Consider the following 19614-nt stretch of genomic DNA (forward strand, 5'->3'; position numbering starts at 1 on the left):
GGGCAGGGAACGTCACTGTTTATTGCTGTATTGTACTTTCCCAAGCGCTTAGTATGGTGCTCTGCACACCGTAAGTGCTGACTAAATACGACTGAGTTAATGAACAGTACCTTTCCCGGAGCTTGGTACAGTGTTGGCACGTAGTAAGTGCTCAACAAACACCACAATCCTTGTTACTATTATTGAAAAATCATACTTCCCTAATCTGCTGGAATATTTTGAAGGAATCATTTAACAAATGAATAGAAGGAATTGGTAGGCATATTTGATAATAATGCTACTTAAGCGCTTACTTTGGACCAAGCACTGTTTGAAGCGCTGGGGTAGATACAAATTAATCACTTTGGACACAGTCCCTATCCTATACTGGACAATTAATCACTTTAGACACAGTCCCTATCCTACATTGGACGCACACTCTTAATCCCCATTTTTTTTACAGAAGAGGTAACCGAGGCCCAGAGAAGTGAAGTGATTTGCCCAAGGTCACACAGCAGACATGTGGTGGAACCAGGATCAGAACCCAGGTCCTTCCGACTCCCAAGCCCTTGCTCTATCCACTGAGTCACGCTGCTTCTCTAAGACAAGACAATATTTCAAACCAAGAGATTTTTAAAGGGCAGAGCAAATCACAGGATTTGAGATTCTCTTCTCTTCTTCTACAGCCCACCCCGCACCCTCTGCTCCTCTGCTGCTAATCTCCTCACCTTACCTCGTTCTCGCCTGTCCCGCCATTGACCTCCGGCCCACGTACTCCCCCGGGCCTGGAATGCCCTCCCTCTGCCCATCTGCCAAACTAGCTCTCTTCCTCCCTTCAAGGCCCTACTGAGAGCTCACCTCCTCCAGGAGGCCTTCCCACACTGAGCCCCTTCCTTCCTCTCCCCCTCATCCCCCTCTCCATCCCCCCCCATCTTACCTCCTTCCCTTCCCCACAGCACCTGTATATATGTATATATGTTTGTACATATTTATTACTCTATTTTACTTGTACATATCTATTCTATTTATTTTATTTTGTTAGTATGTTTGGTTTTGTTCTCTGTCTCCCCCTTTTAGACTGTGAGCCCACTGTTGGGTAGGGACTGTCTCTATATGTTGCCAACTTGTACTTCCCAAGCGCCTAGCACAGTGCTCTGCACACAGTAAGCGCTCAATAAATACGACTGACTGATTGATTGATTGATTGAGATAATGTTCTGAAATGGAAAGAAGAGAAACAGACAGAGCACGTGCCTGGGAGTTGGAAGGATCTGGGTTCTAATGCCACTTCCACCACTTAATAATAATAATAATAATGATGATGGTATTTGTTAAGCACTTACTATGTGCAAAGCACTGTTCTAAGTGCCGGGGAGGTTACAAGGTGATCAGGTTGTCCCACCGGGGGCTCACAGTTTTAATCCCCATTTTCCAGATGAGGGAACTGAGGCACAGAGAAGTGAAGTGACTTGCCCAAAGTCACACAGCTGACCGTTGGCGGAGCCGGCATTTGAACCCATGACCTCTGACTCCAAAGCCCGGGCTCTTTCCACTGAGCCAAGCTGCTTCTCCGCTGTGTGACCTTGGGCCAGTGACTTCATTTCTCGGCACTACAGTTACCTCTTCAAAAAATGGGGATTAAGACTATGAGCCCCATCTGGGACAGGGACTGTGTCCAACCTGATGATGATGATGGTATTTGTTGAGCGCTTACTACGTGCAAAGCACTCCAGCACTTAGAACAGTGCCTGGCACCTAGTAAGCATTTAACAAATACCATAAAAAAACAAAAACAACCATCACGGTGGTACTTGTTAAGCACATACTATGTGACAGGGACTGTACTAAGCACTGGGTAGATAGAAGATAACCAGGTTAGACGCAGTCCCAGTCCCTCAGAGGGTTCACAGTCTCTCTGCATTAGACTCTGTTGCTTCCCGTAGGAAAACTGACAGAGAGAAGAAACAAAGCGCTGGAATAAACAGCCATTTCTCAAAGGGGAAAGGTGTAAATAGTGGGATACCCCTGAGACGCAAAGGGGAAAGGTGTAAATAGTGGGGTACCCCTGAGACCGGTGGTAAAATGGGTTTTTGTTCCAGGTCTTCTTAAACGAGCTGAAAGAGAGAATGTGCAATGACATCTCCAAGTTTGCAGATGACATTAATCTTTTCCAGATGGGGAAATGTCGTGAAAATGAAGATAAGCTCCAGGGAGAACTCAGAAAGCTGAATAATTATGCCTAAAAATGGCAAAGGAACTGAGATGTGAACAAGTGCAACAAACCTACAGAAAAATCATGCAAATTACATCTACGTGATGACGGACTTGGGGTTGTTATCACTTCTCAACAAAAAGATCCTGAAGTCACTGTTAACCAACAATCAATAACAATAATTATTATTATGATATTTGTTAAGCACTGACTACGTTCTGGGCACTGTTCTAAGCACTGGGGGGGATACAAGCAAATCGGGTTGGACACAGTCCCTGTCCCATGTGGGACTTGGTGCCAAAACCAAGAGAAGCAGCGTGGCTCAGTGGAAAGAGCCCGGGCTTTGGAGTCAGAGGTCATGGGTTCAAATCCCGGCTCTGCCAATTGTCAGCTGTGTGCCTTTGGGCAAGTCACTTCACTTCTCTGGGCCTCAGTTACCTCATCTGTAAAATGGGGATTAAGACTGTGAGCCCCCTGAGGGACGACCTGATCGCCTTGTAACTTCCCGGCGCTTAGAACAGTGCTTTGCACATAGTAAGCACTTAATAAATGCCATCATCATTATTATTATTAAAACCCTATTTTATAGATGAAGTAACTGAGGCCCAAAGAAGTGACTTCCCCAAGGTCACCCAGCGGACAAGTGGTGAAGCCAGGATTACAAGCCATGACCATGTGACTCACAGGCCCGTGCTCTAATTATAATAATAATAATAATAATGATAATAAATGTGGTATTTGTTAAATGCTTATTATGTGTCAAGCACTGTTCTAAGGACTGGGGGAGAAACATGATGATCAGGTTCCAAATGGACTCACATTATAAGTAGGTGGAAGAACCCCACGTGGGACAACCAGATTACCTTGTATCTACCCCAGCTCTTAAAACAGTGCTTAGCACATAGTAAGTGCTTAATACCATTATTATTATTATTATCCTACTGAGAGCTCACCACCTCCAGGAGGCCTTCCCAGACTGAGCCCCCTTTTTCCTCTCCTCCTCCCCATCCCTCCCGCCTGACCTCCTTCCCCTCCCCCCAGCACTTGTATATGTATTTGTACAGATTTATTACTCTATTTATTTTACTTGTACATATTTACTATTCTATTCATTTTGTTAATGATGTGCATATAGCTTTAATTCTATTTATTCTTACGACGACACCTGTCTCCATGTTTTCTTTTGTTGTCTGTCTCCCCCTTCCAGACTGTGAGCCCATTATTGGGTAGGGACCGTCTCTATATGTTGCCGACTTGGACTTCCCAAGTGCTTTTTAGACTGTGAGCCCAATGTTGGGTAGGGACTGTCTCTATATGTTGCCAATTTGTACTTCCCAAGCGCTCAGTACAGTGATCTGCACATAGTAAGTGCTCAATAAATACGATTGATTGATTAGTACAGTGCTCTGCACACAGTAAGCGCTCAATAAATACAATTGAATGAATGAATGAACAAACAGGTATTGAATCCCCATTTTATAGATGAGGGACCTGAGGCCCAGAGAAGTGAAGTGACTCTCCCAAGGCCACACAGCAGGGAAATGGCAGATGTGATATTAAAACCCAGGTCCTCTGACTCCCAGACTGGTGTTCTTTCCACTAGGCCATGTGGCTTCTCATAAAACAATTGGTCCCTCCTACTTAGACTGTGAGCCCCATGCACTACAGGAACCTAATTAACCAACCTAATTAACTTGTACCTACCCCAGCACTTAGAACAGTGTTTGACATGTAGTAAGCACTTACACAAATACCATGGAAAAAAAATAAAAATCAGCACCCAAGTACTGGAAACTATCAGGAAAGGGTGAGAGAGTAAATCACCAAAGAGGTAGAGTTTTGCCACTATCTAATCAATCAATTAATGATATTTATTAAACACTTACTGTGTGCAGAGCACTGTACTAAGCACTTGGGAGAGTACAATTCAGTAGAGTTGACAGACATGTTAACTGCCTATAGTGAATATAAAGCTACAACGTGCTTACTCCCGGTTACCGCTTCATACGAAGAACAGAATCGAGCAGGAGAAGATGCAGAAAAGAGTGACTAAAGTGATCACGGGAATGAAGGGACTTGCTTATGAAGCAGACTCAAAGGATTAGAATAAATAGGATTGATTGATTGACTGATCAGAACTTTTCAGTCTGGAAAGACATAGGCTGAGAGGGTCATTGACACCCACAAAATCAAAAGGAGCAAAAACTGAGAAAATAATGGAATTGTCGGTTCTCAAACATCAAGGCAAAGGGACATTCATTTTGGCTTACAAGCAATAAGTTCAAGACTAATGAAAATACTTCTTCATAACAACAACTGGCAAGCACAAGGAATTCATTACCAGATGAACCTGTGCAGAGGGAAAACATCAAGGGGCTCAAGAGGATTTACACACGTTTTTAGACAAGTGGTCCATAATGTGTGTTTTGTTTTTTAAATGGGATTTGTTAGGTGTTTACCATAATAATAATGATAATGACGATGGCATTTATTAAGCACTTACTCTGTGCAAAGCACTGTTCTAAGCGCCAGGGAGGTTACTAGGTGATCAGGTTGTCCCACGGGGGCTCACGGTCTTAATCCCCATTTTCCAGATGAGGGAACTGAAGCCCAGAGAAGTGAAGTGACTTGCCCAAAGTCACACAGCTGACAACTGGCGGAGCCGGGATTTGAACCCACGACCTCCGACTCCAAAGCCCGGGCTCTTTCCACTGAGCCACGCTGCTTCTCCTACCTGCCAGGCAGATAGATACAACTTAATCGGGTTGGACACGGTCCCTGTTCCACATGGGCAGGCTCTCAGTCTCAATCCCCATTTCACAGAATGAGGAAACTGAGGCCCAGGAGTCAAGCGATTTGCCCAAGGTCACACAGCAGACAAGTGGCAGAGCCGGGATTAGAACCCAGGTCCTCCTGACTTCCAGGCCCATTGGTCTAAACCACTAAACCACGCTACTTCTTGGAGAAATATTTCTTGGCGACTAGGTGGTTGGCTATGGAGGTAGGGGGATAACATGAGGGAATGTTAGATGGTATATCTCATCACCATCAGACAATCAATCAATCAATCGTATTTATTGAGCGCTTACTGTGTGCAGAGCACTGTACTAAGTGCTTGGGAAGCACAAGTTGGCAACATTTAGAGACAGTCCCTACCCAACAGTGGGCTCACAGTCTAAAAAGTGGGCTCACAGTCTTATACCCCGTGTCCCTAACCAAACACGTGGGCCCTCTCAATAAAGACATAAATCATCATCACAATGATGATGGCATTTGTTGTGAGCTTACTTAGTAGTCATTTCGCTTCTCCGGGCCTCAGTGCCCTCCTCTGTAAAACGGGGATTAAGACTTTGAGCCCCGTGTGGGACAGGGACTGCATCCAACCTCATTACCTTGTATCTACCCCAGGGCTTAGTACAATGCCTGGCGCGTGGTAAGCGGTTAACGGATACCATTAAAAAAAAAGAGAGATGTGATTTTAATAAGGCTTTGATGGTGGGGAGAGTGATCGTCTGTCGGATATGGAGAGAGGGAGGATGTGGGTGCGGGGTCGGCGGCGAGATAGACGAGACTGAGGTGCCGGGAGTAGGTGGGCACCAGAGGAGTGAAGTGAGAGTGCTGGTTTGTAAGAGGAAATTGGCAAGGTAACACAGGAGGAGCAAGCTGATTGAGTGTCTTCAAGCCAGTGGTAAGGAACTGTCTTTCTGTCTTCAGTTCAACTATTACCCTAGGATTACTCTTCTCACTGCCTTAATCACCTCGAGTTAATAATAATGGCATTTGTTAAGCGCTTACTATGTGCCAAGCACTGTTCGAAGCGCTGGTTAGTCATCTTGGGATGGCCTTTTTCACTGAGTGCTCCTATTGTAATAGTATTTATTAAGCACTTACTGTGTGCAGTTCACTGCACTAAGCGCTGAGAGGAAATACCCAAGTGTCCCTTTTAACTGGCACAATTCTCTGGGGAAGGTGACTCTCCTTGGCCTCATCTGGACACTTGTAGTAGTAATAGTATTTATTAATAATAATAATAATGGCATTTGTTAAGCGCTTACTATGTGCGAAGCACTGTTCTAAGCACTGGGGGGGGATACAAGGTGATCAAGTTGTCCCACGTGGGGCTCACAGTCTTAATCCCCATTTTTACAGATGAGGTAACTGAGGCTCAGAGAAGTTAAGTGACTTGCCCAAGGTCACACAGCAGACTTGTGGTGGAGCCAGGACTCGAACCCATGACCCATTAAGCACTTACTGTGTGCAGTGCACTGTACTAGGCGCTGGGAGGAAATACCCAAGTGTCCCTTTTAATTGGCACAGTTCTCTGGGGAAGGTGACTCTCCCTGGCCTCATTTGGACACCTCCACATGACCAGATAGCCTCCTTTCAGATAGCTAGAAACAGATAGATCTATTTCTTATTCAGAGCGCCTATGAGGGAATAGGGTTACGTGCAAAGCAGCGACTTTGAGGAGTAACTAAATAAAGGCTTTATATGTCCAAAGGGCAGCAGCAACATCTCCCAAGCAAGACTCCTTGATTCAAATATAGTGAGGTTTTTCTGGTTTCGTTTTGTGTTTCGTTTATGGTATTTTTTAAGCCCTTACTATGAGCCCACTGTTGGGTAGGGACAGTCTCTATGTGTTGCCAACTTGGACTTCCCAAGCACTTAGTCCAGTGCTCTGCACATGGTAAGCACTCAATAAATACGATTGAATGAATGAACGAATATATGTATATATGTTTGTACATATTTATTACTCTCTATATTTATTTTACTTGTACATATTTATTCTATTTATTTGGTTTATACGTTTTGTTTTGTTCTCTGTCTCCCCCTTCTAGACTGTGAGCCCCCTGTTGGGTAGGGATTGTCTCTATGTGTTGCCAACTTGTACTTCCCAAGCGCTTAGTACAGTGCTCTGCACACAGTAAGTGCTCAATAAATACGACTGAATGAATGAATGAAGTAGCTGAGGCACCAGAGAAGGTAAGGTGCCTAAGGTCACACAGCGGACAAGTGGTGGAACGGGGTTTAGAACTCGGGTCCTTCTGACACTCAGCCCTGTGCTCTAACCACGAGGAAGTGGTATTTCTCAAGTTCTGTAATATTCACTCATTCAATCATATTTACTGAGCACTTACTGTGTGCAAAGGTCTGTACTAAGCATTGGGAGAGTACAATATAACAACTGAGACATTCCTCCCCACAACGAGCTCACAGTCGACAGCATAAAACTGGGGTTAGACCACTTTCCGGCTATGGGAAAGTCAACTCATAGCAGGGGCTGGTGATTTATTTTTTTTTTTTTGGCAGGAAAGCCAAACGGCTGTTGGGGCACAAATAAGCCACCTGATTTATGCGGCCTTCCCACCCCTTGGACTTACTTTTTTTATTCCACCAGTCCTACAGCACTGATGTCCACACCCATCATTTATTTATTTACTGTAACACCTGTCTCCCCTTCTAAGCTTGTTTGACAGGGAACGTGTCCACCAATTCTGTTATGTTGTGCTCTCCCCAATGCTTAGTGCTTTGCCCATAGTGTTCATTCATTCAATCGTATTTATTGAGCGCTTACTGTGTGCAGAGCACTGGACTAAGCACTTGGAAGTCCAATTCGGCGACAGAGACAATCCCTACCCAAAAACGGGCTCACAGTCCCGAAGGGGGAAGACAGACAACAAAACAAGTAGATTGGCATCAATAGCATCAATATAAATAAACAGAATTATGGATATATGCACATCATTAATAAAATACACAGAATAATAATAATAATGGTATTTGTTTAGCGCTTACTATGTGCTGTTCTGCGCACTGGGGGAGATACAAGGTTACCAGGTTGTCCCAGGTGGGGCTCACAGTCAATCCCCACTTTCCAGATGAGGTAGCTGAGGTGCAGAGAAGTGAAGTGACTTGCCCCGAGTCCCACAGCTGACAAGTGGCAGGGCTGGGATTAGAACCCACGACCTCTGAGTCCCAAGGCGGGGCTCTTTCCACGAAGCCACGCTGTAGATGCATACCCAAGTGTGCTCAATAAATACAACTGATGAACTGGGGACCTCCCCGAGGTGGGGTGATTGGGCACTGAGCCCCAGAGGGCCACGAGCCCCAGTCGTTCCTTGCCTTGAGGGAGCCCTGGATGGGCCCTGAGGGGCGGGGGTCTGGAGTCTAGGTTCAAGCTGCCCTGAGCAGGGAGCCAGTGCCCTGCTGGGCGCCCGGATGGGGATGCCAGGCCCCGGCTCCGGCTGGGAAGAGGGGGATTCCCGCCTGTCCCGAGGTGACCCTTGGGTACCGGCCATCTCAAGGTCAAAAACTATCTCGTGACCACCTGAGCCAGCAGGCGGAACTCGGAAGTGAGGGTGGGATACCGCCCCCACGACCAAATCTGCTAGATTGACAGCCCAAGCTGGGAATACAGAAGGTGTCCCTCACCCCCGTGCCAGTCAAATTAGGTATGGAGGAGGCGGGGAGGGCAGAGATTGGATAGATTGAGGCCAGAAGCTGGAATGGCCTAGGGGCACAGGCAATAAATACCTGTCGCCTCTGACCTTCGGGGTCAGAACACCAGGACACGCAGTAGCAGGAGCAGCCGCAGCAGCAGCAGCCCCCCTGTGTCTCTCCCTGCCCAGAAGGCCAGATGCCCGCTCTACAACCAGAACCAACACACTGAGGCAAGGGCCGCGGGATGGGTGAGTGTCTCGTGGGTGGGACCCAGGTATCCCGCTGCTGATGGGAATTATGAGTGGATTCCTTCCATGTAGGGAGAGCACATTGTGAGAGCTAGCCGCCCACCACGTGCGCGGGTAATGTAATGAATTCTTCCCATGTGGGAAAGTAAGTGGGTTCTTCCCGAGTGGAAAGTGCACATGGGTGAGAGTTAACCAACCACCCGCGCGCGATTAACGGATGATTGTGTTCCTCCCGTGTAGGGAAGCTCTAATATTGCTAATTGATTATATTCCTCCCGAAAGGGAAGCTCAATCCATTGCGCCTAAACAATTACATAAATTCAATTCACCTCGTGGAATAAATTTTATATAAAACTAAGGCTTTCCATCCCCGGCCTCTCTCTCTCTCTCGCCTCGCCGATCACTGAACGAACCCGTCCCCGGCCCTTGCCTCAGTGTGTTGGTTCTGGTTGTAGAGCGGGCATCTGGCCTTCTGGGCAGGGAGACACACGTGGGCTGCTGCTGCTGCTGCTGCAGCGGCTGCTGGTCCTGGTGTCTGACCCCGAAGGTCAGAGGCGACAGGTATTTATTGCCTGTGCCCCTAGGCCATTCCAGCTTCCGGCCTCAGTCTATCCAATCTCTGCCCTCCCCTCCTCCTCCATACCTAATTTGATTGGCACGGGGGCGAGGGACACCTTCTGTATTCCCAGCTTGGGCCGTCAATCTAGCAGATTTGGTCGTGGGGGCGGTACCCCACCCTCACTTCCGAGTTCCGCCTGCTGGCTCAGGTGGTCACGAGATAGCTTTTGACCTTGAGATGGCCGGTACCCAAGGGTCACCTCGGGACATATCTCGCCTCGCCGATCACTGAACGAACCCATCCCCGGACGACGGGTGACACCGCCCAGGCCGGTGCTCCGGTGAACTTGCCGGCTTCTCGGCCAGCCCGCGTGTCCCGCCCCCACCTCCTTCCTGGCTTCCTAACCTTCTCACTGAACCTCCTTCTCATCTACCTCGCCGCCGGCCTCTCGCTCAGAACGCCCTCCCTCCTCATATTCATTCATTCAATCGTATTGAGCGCTTACTGTGTGCAGAGCACTGGACTAAGCGCTTGGGAAGTACAAGCTGGCAACATAGAGATACGGTCCCTACCCAACAGTGGGCTCACAGTCTAGAAGGGGGAGACAGACAACAAAACAAAACATATTAACAAAATAAAATAGAATATGTACAAATAAAATAGAGTAATAAATACATACAAACATAACACTCTCCCCCACTTCAAAACCTTACTGAAGGCCCATCTCCTCCAAGGAGCCTTCCCTGACTAAGCCCTCCTCTCCACTTCTTCCACTCCCCTGGCGTAGTGGGTAGAGCCCGGGCCTGGGAGTAAGGTGGTCATGGGTTCTAATCAAGACTCCGCCACTTGTCTGCTGTGTGGCCTTGGGCAAGTCACTTCACTTCTCTGGGCCTCAGTTTCCTCGTCAGGATCGAGACTGTGAGCACCATGCAGGATGGGGACTGTGTCCAACCTGATTTGCTTGTATCCATCCCAGAGCTTAGTACAGTGCCTAGCACATAATAAGCGCTTAACAGATACCATTTTTATCATTATTATTCATTCATCCTCCCTCCCAGCCCCATAGCACATATGTATATAGCTGTAATTTATTTATTTGTTTACATATATTATGTGTCTCCCCCTCAACCGGGAGATCACTGTGGGCAGGGAATGTGTCGATTTGTTGTTCATTCATTCATTCATTCAATCGTATTTATTGAGCGCTTACTGTGTGCAGAGCACTGTACTAAGCGCTTGGGAAGTACAAGTTAGCAATTCTATTCACCAAACTTCCAAGGAGATGACTACCTAGGATATTAAATCCTACCGAAATACCACACAGAGGTGCAGGTACGTGAAATAAATTTGTCGTTTATTTATTCGGTTTCATGAGAAAACATCCCACAGGGTTAGGATTGTACTCAAGTGCTTAGTACAGTGCTTTGCACACAGTAACTGCTCAAGAAAGACGATTCAATGAATGAATGAATTCATCCAATCTTATTTACTGAGCGCTTACTGTGTGCAGAATGGCTCCGGAAGGCTGCCAGGCCCGGAGAGAAGGAAGCAGGTCACATTCTTGCCCTCGCCCCTGTTCCCAACCCACAGTGTGGCCTGGCGGCTAGAGTACTGGAGGACTTGGGTTCCAATCCCAGTTCCGCCGCTTGTCGGCTGTGTGACTTTGGGCAAGTCACTTCACTTCTTCTGGGCCTCACTTACCTCCTCTGGAAACTGGGGATTAAACCTGGGAGCCCCAGGTGGGAAAGGGCCACAAATATCATTATCATCATCCTGTTGGGCCCGCCTTGGAGGGTGGATTGTGGGCATGGTCTGGGGTGAAGTGAGAGGGGGAGAAGGAGGATGAGGGATATTTAAACTCACCCTACTGTCCAGTGAGGCATGGAGCCACCAGCTTGGATCCTGCATTAGCCTCCTTTCTCACCTCCCAATCTCTTCCCTCCCTTGACTCCGGTCCATATTTCACTCTGCTGACCATACCATCTTTTCACAGAAACGTTCAGGACATAATAATAATAATAATAATAATGGCATTTATTAAGCGCTTACTATGTGCAGAGCACAGTTCTAAGCGCTGGGGAATTTACAAGGTGATCAGGTTGTCCCACGTGGGGCTCACAGTCTTCATCTCCATTTTACAGATGAGGGAACTGAGGCCCAGAGAAGTTAAATGACTTGTCACCCCCTTCCTCAAACATCTCCAGTTGTTGCCTAGCCACCTCTGTATCCAACAGAAACTCTTCACCATTGGCTTTATATGTTACCGACTTGTAAAGATAATCATGATGATGGCATTTATTAAGTGCTTACTATGTGCAAAGCACTGTTCTAAGCGCTGGGGAGGTGATCAGGTTGTCCCTCGGGGGGGTCCCAGTCTTGACCCCCATTTTACAGATGAGGGAACTGAGGCCCAGAGAAGTGAAGTGACTTACCCAAAGTCACCGAGCTGACAATTGGCGGAGCCGGGATTTGAACCCACGACCTCTGACTCCAAAGCCCGGGCTCTTTCCACTGAGCCACGCCAATCAAATCTACAAGGGACTGTGGTTGCAGACTCTCTTTTTCCCTCCAGCTATCCCCACACCTCACCTTTTCTTTGGAGATGGAGAAAGTCCTCCATTGCAAATCATTCCCCTAGACAAAGTCACACAGCTGACAGTTGGCGGAGCCAGGATTTGAACCTTCTGACCCCTGACTCCAAACCCCGGGCTCTTTTCCGCCGAGCGACACTGCTTCTACATCTATTAGTACAGTGCTCTGCACACAGTAAGTGCTCAATAAATACGACTGAATTGGCTTTAAAGCTCTCCATCCCCTCGCCCCCTCCTACCTCACCTCCCTTCTCTCCTACGATCCGGCCCACATACTCCATTCCTCGGCCGCTAACCTCCTCACTGGGCCTCGTTCTCGCCTGTCTCCCCGCTGACCCCCGGCCCACGTCCTATCTCTGGCTTAGAACACCCCCCCTTCCCAAATCCACCAATTACTCTCCCCCGCTTCAAAGCCTTAACGAAGGCACATCTCCTCCAAGAGCCCTTCCCAGACTAAGCCCCACTTTTCCTCATCTCCCACTTCCTTTGCTCTTCCCCCACCCCCTAACACTTCTGTATTCCCAGACTGAGCCCCTTCCTTCCTCTCCCCCTCGTCCCCCTCTCCATCCCCCCCATCTTACCTCCTTCCCTTCCCCACAGCACCTGTATATATGGATATATGTTTGTGCATATTTATTACTCTATTTATTTTACTTGTACATATCTATTCTATTTATTTTACTTTGTTAGTATGTTTGGTTTTGTTCTCTGTCTCCCCCTTTGAGACTGTGAGCCCACTGTTGGGTAGGGACTGTCTCTATATGTTGCCAATTTGGACTTCCCAAGCGCTTAGTACAGTGCTCTGCACACAGTAAGCGCTCAATAAATACGATTGATGATGATGATGATGTAATTTTATTTATCTATATCGATGTCTGTTTATTTGTTTTGATGTCTGTCTCCCCCCTTCTAGACTGTGAGTTTACCGTGGGTGGGGACTGCTGTGCTGTACTTTCCAATTTGCAATTCCACTTTGCTTTACTGCTGTATTGTACTTTCCCAAGCGCTTAGTAAAAAACCTTCCAATCTGCAATTCCACTTTGCGTTACTGCTGCACTGTACTTTCCCAAGCGCTTAGTACAGTGCTCTGCACACAGAAAGCGCTCAATTAATTCGACTGAAAGAATGAATGAGCCCCTTCCTGATCCGGCCCAGCTCCTCGCGTGGCTCTGGGGAGGCGAAGCTGATGGGGGTGCCGTCACCCTCACGGGGTGGAGTGTGCGGGTGGGCACGCCCGCGCTGGAGGGTCACATTTGATATCGAGCGGGGCCGTATCTGGCTCCCATCGTCATCATCATCATCAATCGTATTTATTGAGCGCTTACTGTGTGCAGAGCACTGTACTAAGCGCTTGGGAAGTACAAGTTGGTAACATATAGAGACAGTTCCTATCCTGCAGTGGGCTCACAGTCTAAAAGAGCCATAGGGTCCTGGACCTCTGCCCTGCAGCAACCTGCAAACTCCACTCCTCCAACACCAATCTACTCTCTGCCTCAGTCTCTTCTATCCCACCACTGATTTCTCGCCCTCTTTCTCCCTTGGGCCTGGGACTCTCTCTCACTTCATACTCTATACATATATAATAATAATAATAATGGCGTTTATTAAGCGCTTACTATGAGAAGCAGCATGGCTCGGTGGAAAGAGCCCGGGCTTTGGAGTCGGAGGTCAGGGGTTCAAATCCCGGCTCCGCTAATTGTCAGCTGGGTGACTTTGGGCGAGTCACTTCACTTCTCTGAGCCTCAGTGACCTCATCTGTAAAATGGGGACGAAGCCTGTGAGCCCCCCGTGGGACAACCTGATCACCCTGCAACCTCCCCGGCGCTTAGAACAGTGCTTTGCACATAGTAAGCACTTTATAAATGCCATCATTATTATTATTATGGGGAGGTTACAAGATGATCAGGTGGTTCCACGGGGCGCTCACGGTCTTAATCCCCATTTTACAGATGAGGTAACTGAGCCCCAGAGAAGTTAAGTGTCTTGCCCCAAGTCACACAGCTGACAGCTGGAGGAGCCGGGATTTGAACCCATGACCTCTGACTCCAAAGCCCAGGCTCTTTCCATGGAGCCACGCTGCTTCTCTATTCATATCCTATCAGATTCATATCCTACACATCTATTCATATCCTATCCTATTAGGAAAAGCAGCGTGGCCTACGAAGAGAGTTTGGACTTAGGAGTCCGACGGTTATGGGTTCTAGTCCCAGATCCGCCACTTGTCTGCTGTGTGACCCTGGGCAAGTCATTTAACTTCTCTGGGCCTCATCTGTAAAGTGGAGATTAAGGCTGTGAGCCCCACATGGGACACGGGAGGTATCAAATCCGATTTTCTTGTCTCCACCCCAGAGCTTAGAACAGTGCCTGGCACATAGTAAGCTCTTAACAAATATCACAATTATTATTATCCAACAGTCCACCACTCTCTCAAAAAAAAATCACATCTCCATGAGTGATTTGGGAGTCACTCTCACAGAGCAGCGTGGCCTATTGGAAAGAGACCAAGGCTGGGAGTCAGAGGACCTGGGTTCTAATTTACGCTCTACCACTTGCTGGTTGTGTGACTTTGCGCAAGTCACTTAATTTCTCTAGGCTTCAGTTTCCTCAGCTGTAAAAAAAAAAAAAGGGGGGGATTTAATATAATGATAATTTTGGTATTTGTTAAGCGCTTACTATGTACAAAGCACGGTTCTAAGTGCTGGGGAGGATACGAGGTGATCAGGTTGTCCCACGTGGGGCTCACAATCTTCATCCCCATTTTACAGATGAGGGAACTGTTCTCCCTCCTGGTTAGACTAGAGACTAGGGATGGCGTCCGACCCGGTTAACTTGTATCTAATAATAATAATAATAGCATTTATTAAGCGCTTACTATGTGCCAAGCACTGTTCTAAGCACTAGGGAGGTTACAAGGTGATCAAGTTGTCCCACGGGGGGCTCACAGTCTTCATCCCCATTTTACAGATGAGGTCACTGGGGCCCAGGGAAGTGAAGTGACTTGCCCAAAGTCACCCAGCTGACAAGTGGCGGAGCCGGGATTTGAACCCATGACCTCTGACTCCAAAGCCCGGGCTCTTTCCACTGAGCCACGCTGCTTCTTTCTGCCCCAGTGCTTTGAACACCGTTTGACACACAGTAAGTGCTTAAATACCACCGAAAACAGAAAACGTACAAAGAACGCCTTCACAGACTAAGCTCTTTACTTCCCCTATCTACCCGTCTCTCTGCCTGGACTGTGTACTTGTTATGCACCTCTTACGCATTATAATATTCCCCCCAGCCCCAGGATACTTATATAAACAGTCTTATTCTCTCTGTTTTCCCTATCCCTCCTCTATTTTCAAATCTGTCTTCTCCAGTAGACTGTAAACTCCTTGCAGTCAGGAATTGCATCTACTGACTCTGTTGCATTTTCCCAAGCACTTAGAGCAGTTCTCTGCACAGAGTAATAATAATAATAATAATAATAATGGCATTTATTAATTGCTTACTATGTGCAAAGCACTTTTCTAAGTGCTGAAGCACTCAATAATACCACGGATTGACTGCACCATTGATTTAGTGGGAATTGGAGAAGCAGCGTGGCTTAGTGGACAGCGAACGGGCTTTGGAGTCAGAGGTCGTGCGTTCTAATTCCGGCTCCGCCACTTAATGGCTGTGTGACTTTGGGCAAGTCACTTCACTTCTCTGGGCCTCAGTTCCCTCGTCTGTAAAATGGGGATGAAGACTGTGAGCCCCACGTGGGACAACCTGATTACCTTGTATCTACCGAGCGCTTAGAACAGTGCTCGGCACATAGTAAGTGCTTAACAAATACTATCATTATCAATTAATAGATTAGGGGTAGGTGGGTTAGTTGATACCATGATTGACTTTTTATTTTATTTTTTTTTATGGTATTTGTTAAGCACTTACTATGTGCCAGGCATTGTACTAAGCGCTGGGGTAGATTCAAGCTAATCAGATTGGACGCAGTCATTCATTCATTCAATCGTATTTATTGAGCACTCACTGTGTGCAGAGCACTGTACTAAGCGCTTGGGAAGTCCAAGTTGGCAACACATATAGAGACGGTCCCTACCCAACAATGGGCTCACAGTCTAGAAGGGGGAGACAAACAACAAAACAAAATATATTAACAAAATAAATAGGATAGTAAATATGGACAAGTAAAATAGAGTAATAAATCTGTAAAAACATATATACAGGTATGTGTATATATATATATATATATATATACACACACACACACACACACATACATGCTGCTTCTCAATTCCTATCTTATGTCCACTGCTAGTATAATGCTAGGGCTTGTGAGTCGTCACAAATGACTCGTGCTGTGTGGGTTGTGGATAAAAACTGGGTAACCTATGCTTCGTTTACTAGGGAAAGTAGGGGAAGCAGGATGGCCCAGTGGAAAGAGATCGGGCCTGGGACTCTGAAGGACCTGAGTTCTAATCCTGGCTCTTGGGAGCAAGTCACTTCACTTCTCTGTACCTCAGTTACCTCATCTGTACAATGGGGATAGAGCCTGTGAGCCCCCCGTGGAACAGGGACTGTGTCCAACCTGATTAGCTTGTATCTACCCCGGTGCTTCGGACGGAGTTTACCATATAGTAAGCACTTAAATACTATTATTATCATTGTCATTATTATTATCACTATTTCAGCCAGTCCTTTCGGCGGCCGCAGGGGCCGAATTCTCTATCTCACAGGCCAGGAGAGGGTACCGTGGCTCGGTGGAAAGAGCCCGGGCTTGGCAGTCAGAGGTCGTGGGTTCCAATCTCGGCTCTGCCACTTGTCAGCTGTGTGACCTTGGGCAAGTCACTTCTCTGGGCCTCAGTTACCTCATCTGTAAAATGGGGATTAAGACTATGACCCCCCATGTGTACAGTGCTCTGCACACAGTAAGCGCTCAATAAATGATTGAATGAATGAATGAATGAACGAATGTGGGACAATCTGATGACCTTGTACCTACCTCAGTGCTTAGAACAGTGCTTGGCACATAGTAAGCACTTAACAAATACCTTCATTATTATTATTATTACGCCCGGTCCCCAGATTCTGTTTGCTACTACCCCTCCTCCCACCCTGGGACCTCCTTCTTGCTGCCACTCCACATCCCCCAAACCATCGCGTCGCTCTTCTGGTTAAAGGATTTTTTAAAAAAATGTGTGATTCCTGGCCATATTACAGTCTGAGTTTGCGGCTCTTCAGTTCATGATGTTGGGCTGCTTTTCGCGCTTGCCGCTAATTCCTTTTTGGCTCGGTACCGTGGAGTTCCAAGACCACACAGAAACTCAAAGGACCGTACGGTCCGGGCTGAAGAGTTGCGGCGCCGCATCCTAACCGACGTCACGTAAACGCGCACGTGTTTTCTCCCCACACGGAATCTTTCTTGCACCGACTTGCGGAACATGTTCTACTCAGAACAGATTTCAGTTGGGGGAAAGAAATGGTGCCTAATTATTTCATTGTGAGATCTCCAGATTGTTAACGAAGACACGCGTTCTAGCCCAAGGGGATCGAAAAACAACGGAGGTTCACAAGACTTATGGGGCAGAGGTAGGGGGAGGAGGATCAATCTATCAATGGTATCTAATGAGCGCTTACTATGTGCAGAGCACTGTATTAAATGCTCAGTTGAGTACAACACAACAGAGTTGGCGGTCACTTACTCTGCCCATGAGTTTAGGGTCTAGAGAGCAGGGAGGAAACCACCTTTAGGTGTTTCAGTTCATGGTTATGACAGCCTGATTTCCCTGACAGTAAAAGGAAAAACCAGGTGAAGGCACATGCAGATAGGATAAAGAAAGTTTATCCACTCAGAATTTCCCAAGAATGCTTCACTACACAATACCTCAATATCATGACATTTAGTGTCCTGAAAACGAAAGTTCGGTACCTTTAGCATGCGGATTTCTCTTAGTGCTATCTTCTTAACAACAGGATCGTCTTCGGATTCCACGAACTTTTTAATAGCCACGACTTGTCCAGAGTTCTTGTTTCTGCACTTGAACACGGCGCCGTAAGAACCTTCTCCAATTTTGGCCAGCTTCTCATACTTCTCCATTCTACGTGAAGAGTCAATTAAGGTGCTTGTCCAGCTGCTTCTTCTACGAGTTACCCCTGGAAAAAAATGAGTTTGTTTACTCAAATTATGAGTTTTGTTTTGATTTTCCTAAATAGGTCTCTCCCCCTTTAGACTGTAAGCTTCTTTTTTATATTAAAGCAATTTTAATGATATTTAAGTGCTTACTAATGTACCAGGAACTGGACTAAGCGCTGGGGTGGACAAAAGCAAATTAGGTTGGATGCAGTCCCTGTCCCATGTGGGACGCCCAGGTTTAATCCCCAATTTACAGATTTCCAGAGAAGTTAGTGACTTGTCCAAGGTCACCCAACAGTCATTCATTCAATCGTATTTATCGAGTGCTTACTGTATGCAGAGCACTGTACTAAGCGCTTGGGAAGTCCAAGTCGGCGACATATAGAGACGGTCCCTACCCAAAAGCGGGCTCACAGTCTAGAAGGGGGAGACAGACAACAAAACAAAACATATTAACAAAATAAAATGAATAGAATAAATATGTACAAATAAAATAGAGTAATAAATACGTACATATATACATATACACAACAGACAAGTGGCAGAGTCAGGATTAGAACCAGGTCCTTCTCACCCCTAGGCTCATGCGCTACCCACCAGACTACGTTGCTTGATGTGGTGGGCAGTGAATGTGTGACCTTGAGCAAGTCGTTTCGCTTCTCTATACCCCAATCACCTCATCCACAAAATGTGAGCCTTATGTGGGACAGGGACCGTGTCCATCCTGGTTAACTTGTATCTACCACAACACTTAGTAGTAATAATAATAATAATAATGGTATTTGTTACATGTTTATTATGCCAAGCACTGAGCACTGTTCTAAGCGTCTCTATATGTTTCCACTGTTCTTGCTGTCTCTATATGTTGCCAGATTGTACTTCCCAAGCGCTTAGTACAGTGCTCTGCACACAGTAAGCGCTCAATAAATGCGATTGATGACATCCATAACCTTAGGCCCTACTGAGAGCTCACCTCCTCCAGGAGGCCTTCCCAGACTGAGCCCCTTCCTTCCTCTCCCCCTCGTCCCCCTCTCCTTCCCCCCATCTTACCTCCTTCCCTTCCCCACAGCACCTGTATATACGTATATATGTTTGTACATATTTATTACTCTATTTATTTATCTATTTATTTTACTTGTACATATCTATTCTATTTATTTTATTTTGTTAGTATGTTTGGTTTTGTTCTCTGTCTCCCCCTTTTAGACTGTGAGCCCACTGTTGGGTAGGGACTGTCTCTATATGTTGCCACACTGTACTTCCCAAGCGCTTAGTACAGTGCTCTGCACCCAGTAAGCGCTCAATAAATGCGATTGATGTTAAGCGCTGTGGTACATTCCCTGGCACACGGTAAGTGCTTAACTTAGAGAAGCAGTGTGGCTCCGTGGAAAGAGCACGGGCTTGGGAGCCAGAGTTCAAATCCCAGCTCCGCCGCTTGTCGGCTGTGTGACTTTGGGCAACTTCTC

General features: G+C 46.8%; 1 protein-coding gene across 4 annotated transcripts in view; it reads right to left on the minus strand.

Annotated features, from left to right (window-relative positions):
* Positions 1 to 19614, minus strand: part of CDKL4 (cyclin dependent kinase like 4) — a 97703-nt gene that overhangs the window by 65970 nt on the left and 12119 nt on the right. For all 4 annotated transcript variants that reach the window (XM_038751662.1, XM_038751653.1, XM_038751636.1 and 1 more), the window contains exon 2: positions 17945 to 18168. In XM_038751662.1, the coding sequence (XP_038607590.1) occupies positions 17945 to 18112 (168 nt within the window). In that variant the 5' untranslated portion in view covers positions 18113 to 18168. The remainder of the gene's footprint in view (positions 1 to 17944; positions 18169 to 19614) is intronic.

This window comes from Tachyglossus aculeatus, chromosome 1, assembly GCF_015852505.1.
Source record: "Tachyglossus aculeatus isolate mTacAcu1 chromosome 1, mTacAcu1.pri, whole genome shotgun sequence".
NCBI classification, from domain to species: domain Eukaryota; kingdom Metazoa; phylum Chordata; class Mammalia; order Monotremata; family Tachyglossidae; genus Tachyglossus; species Tachyglossus aculeatus.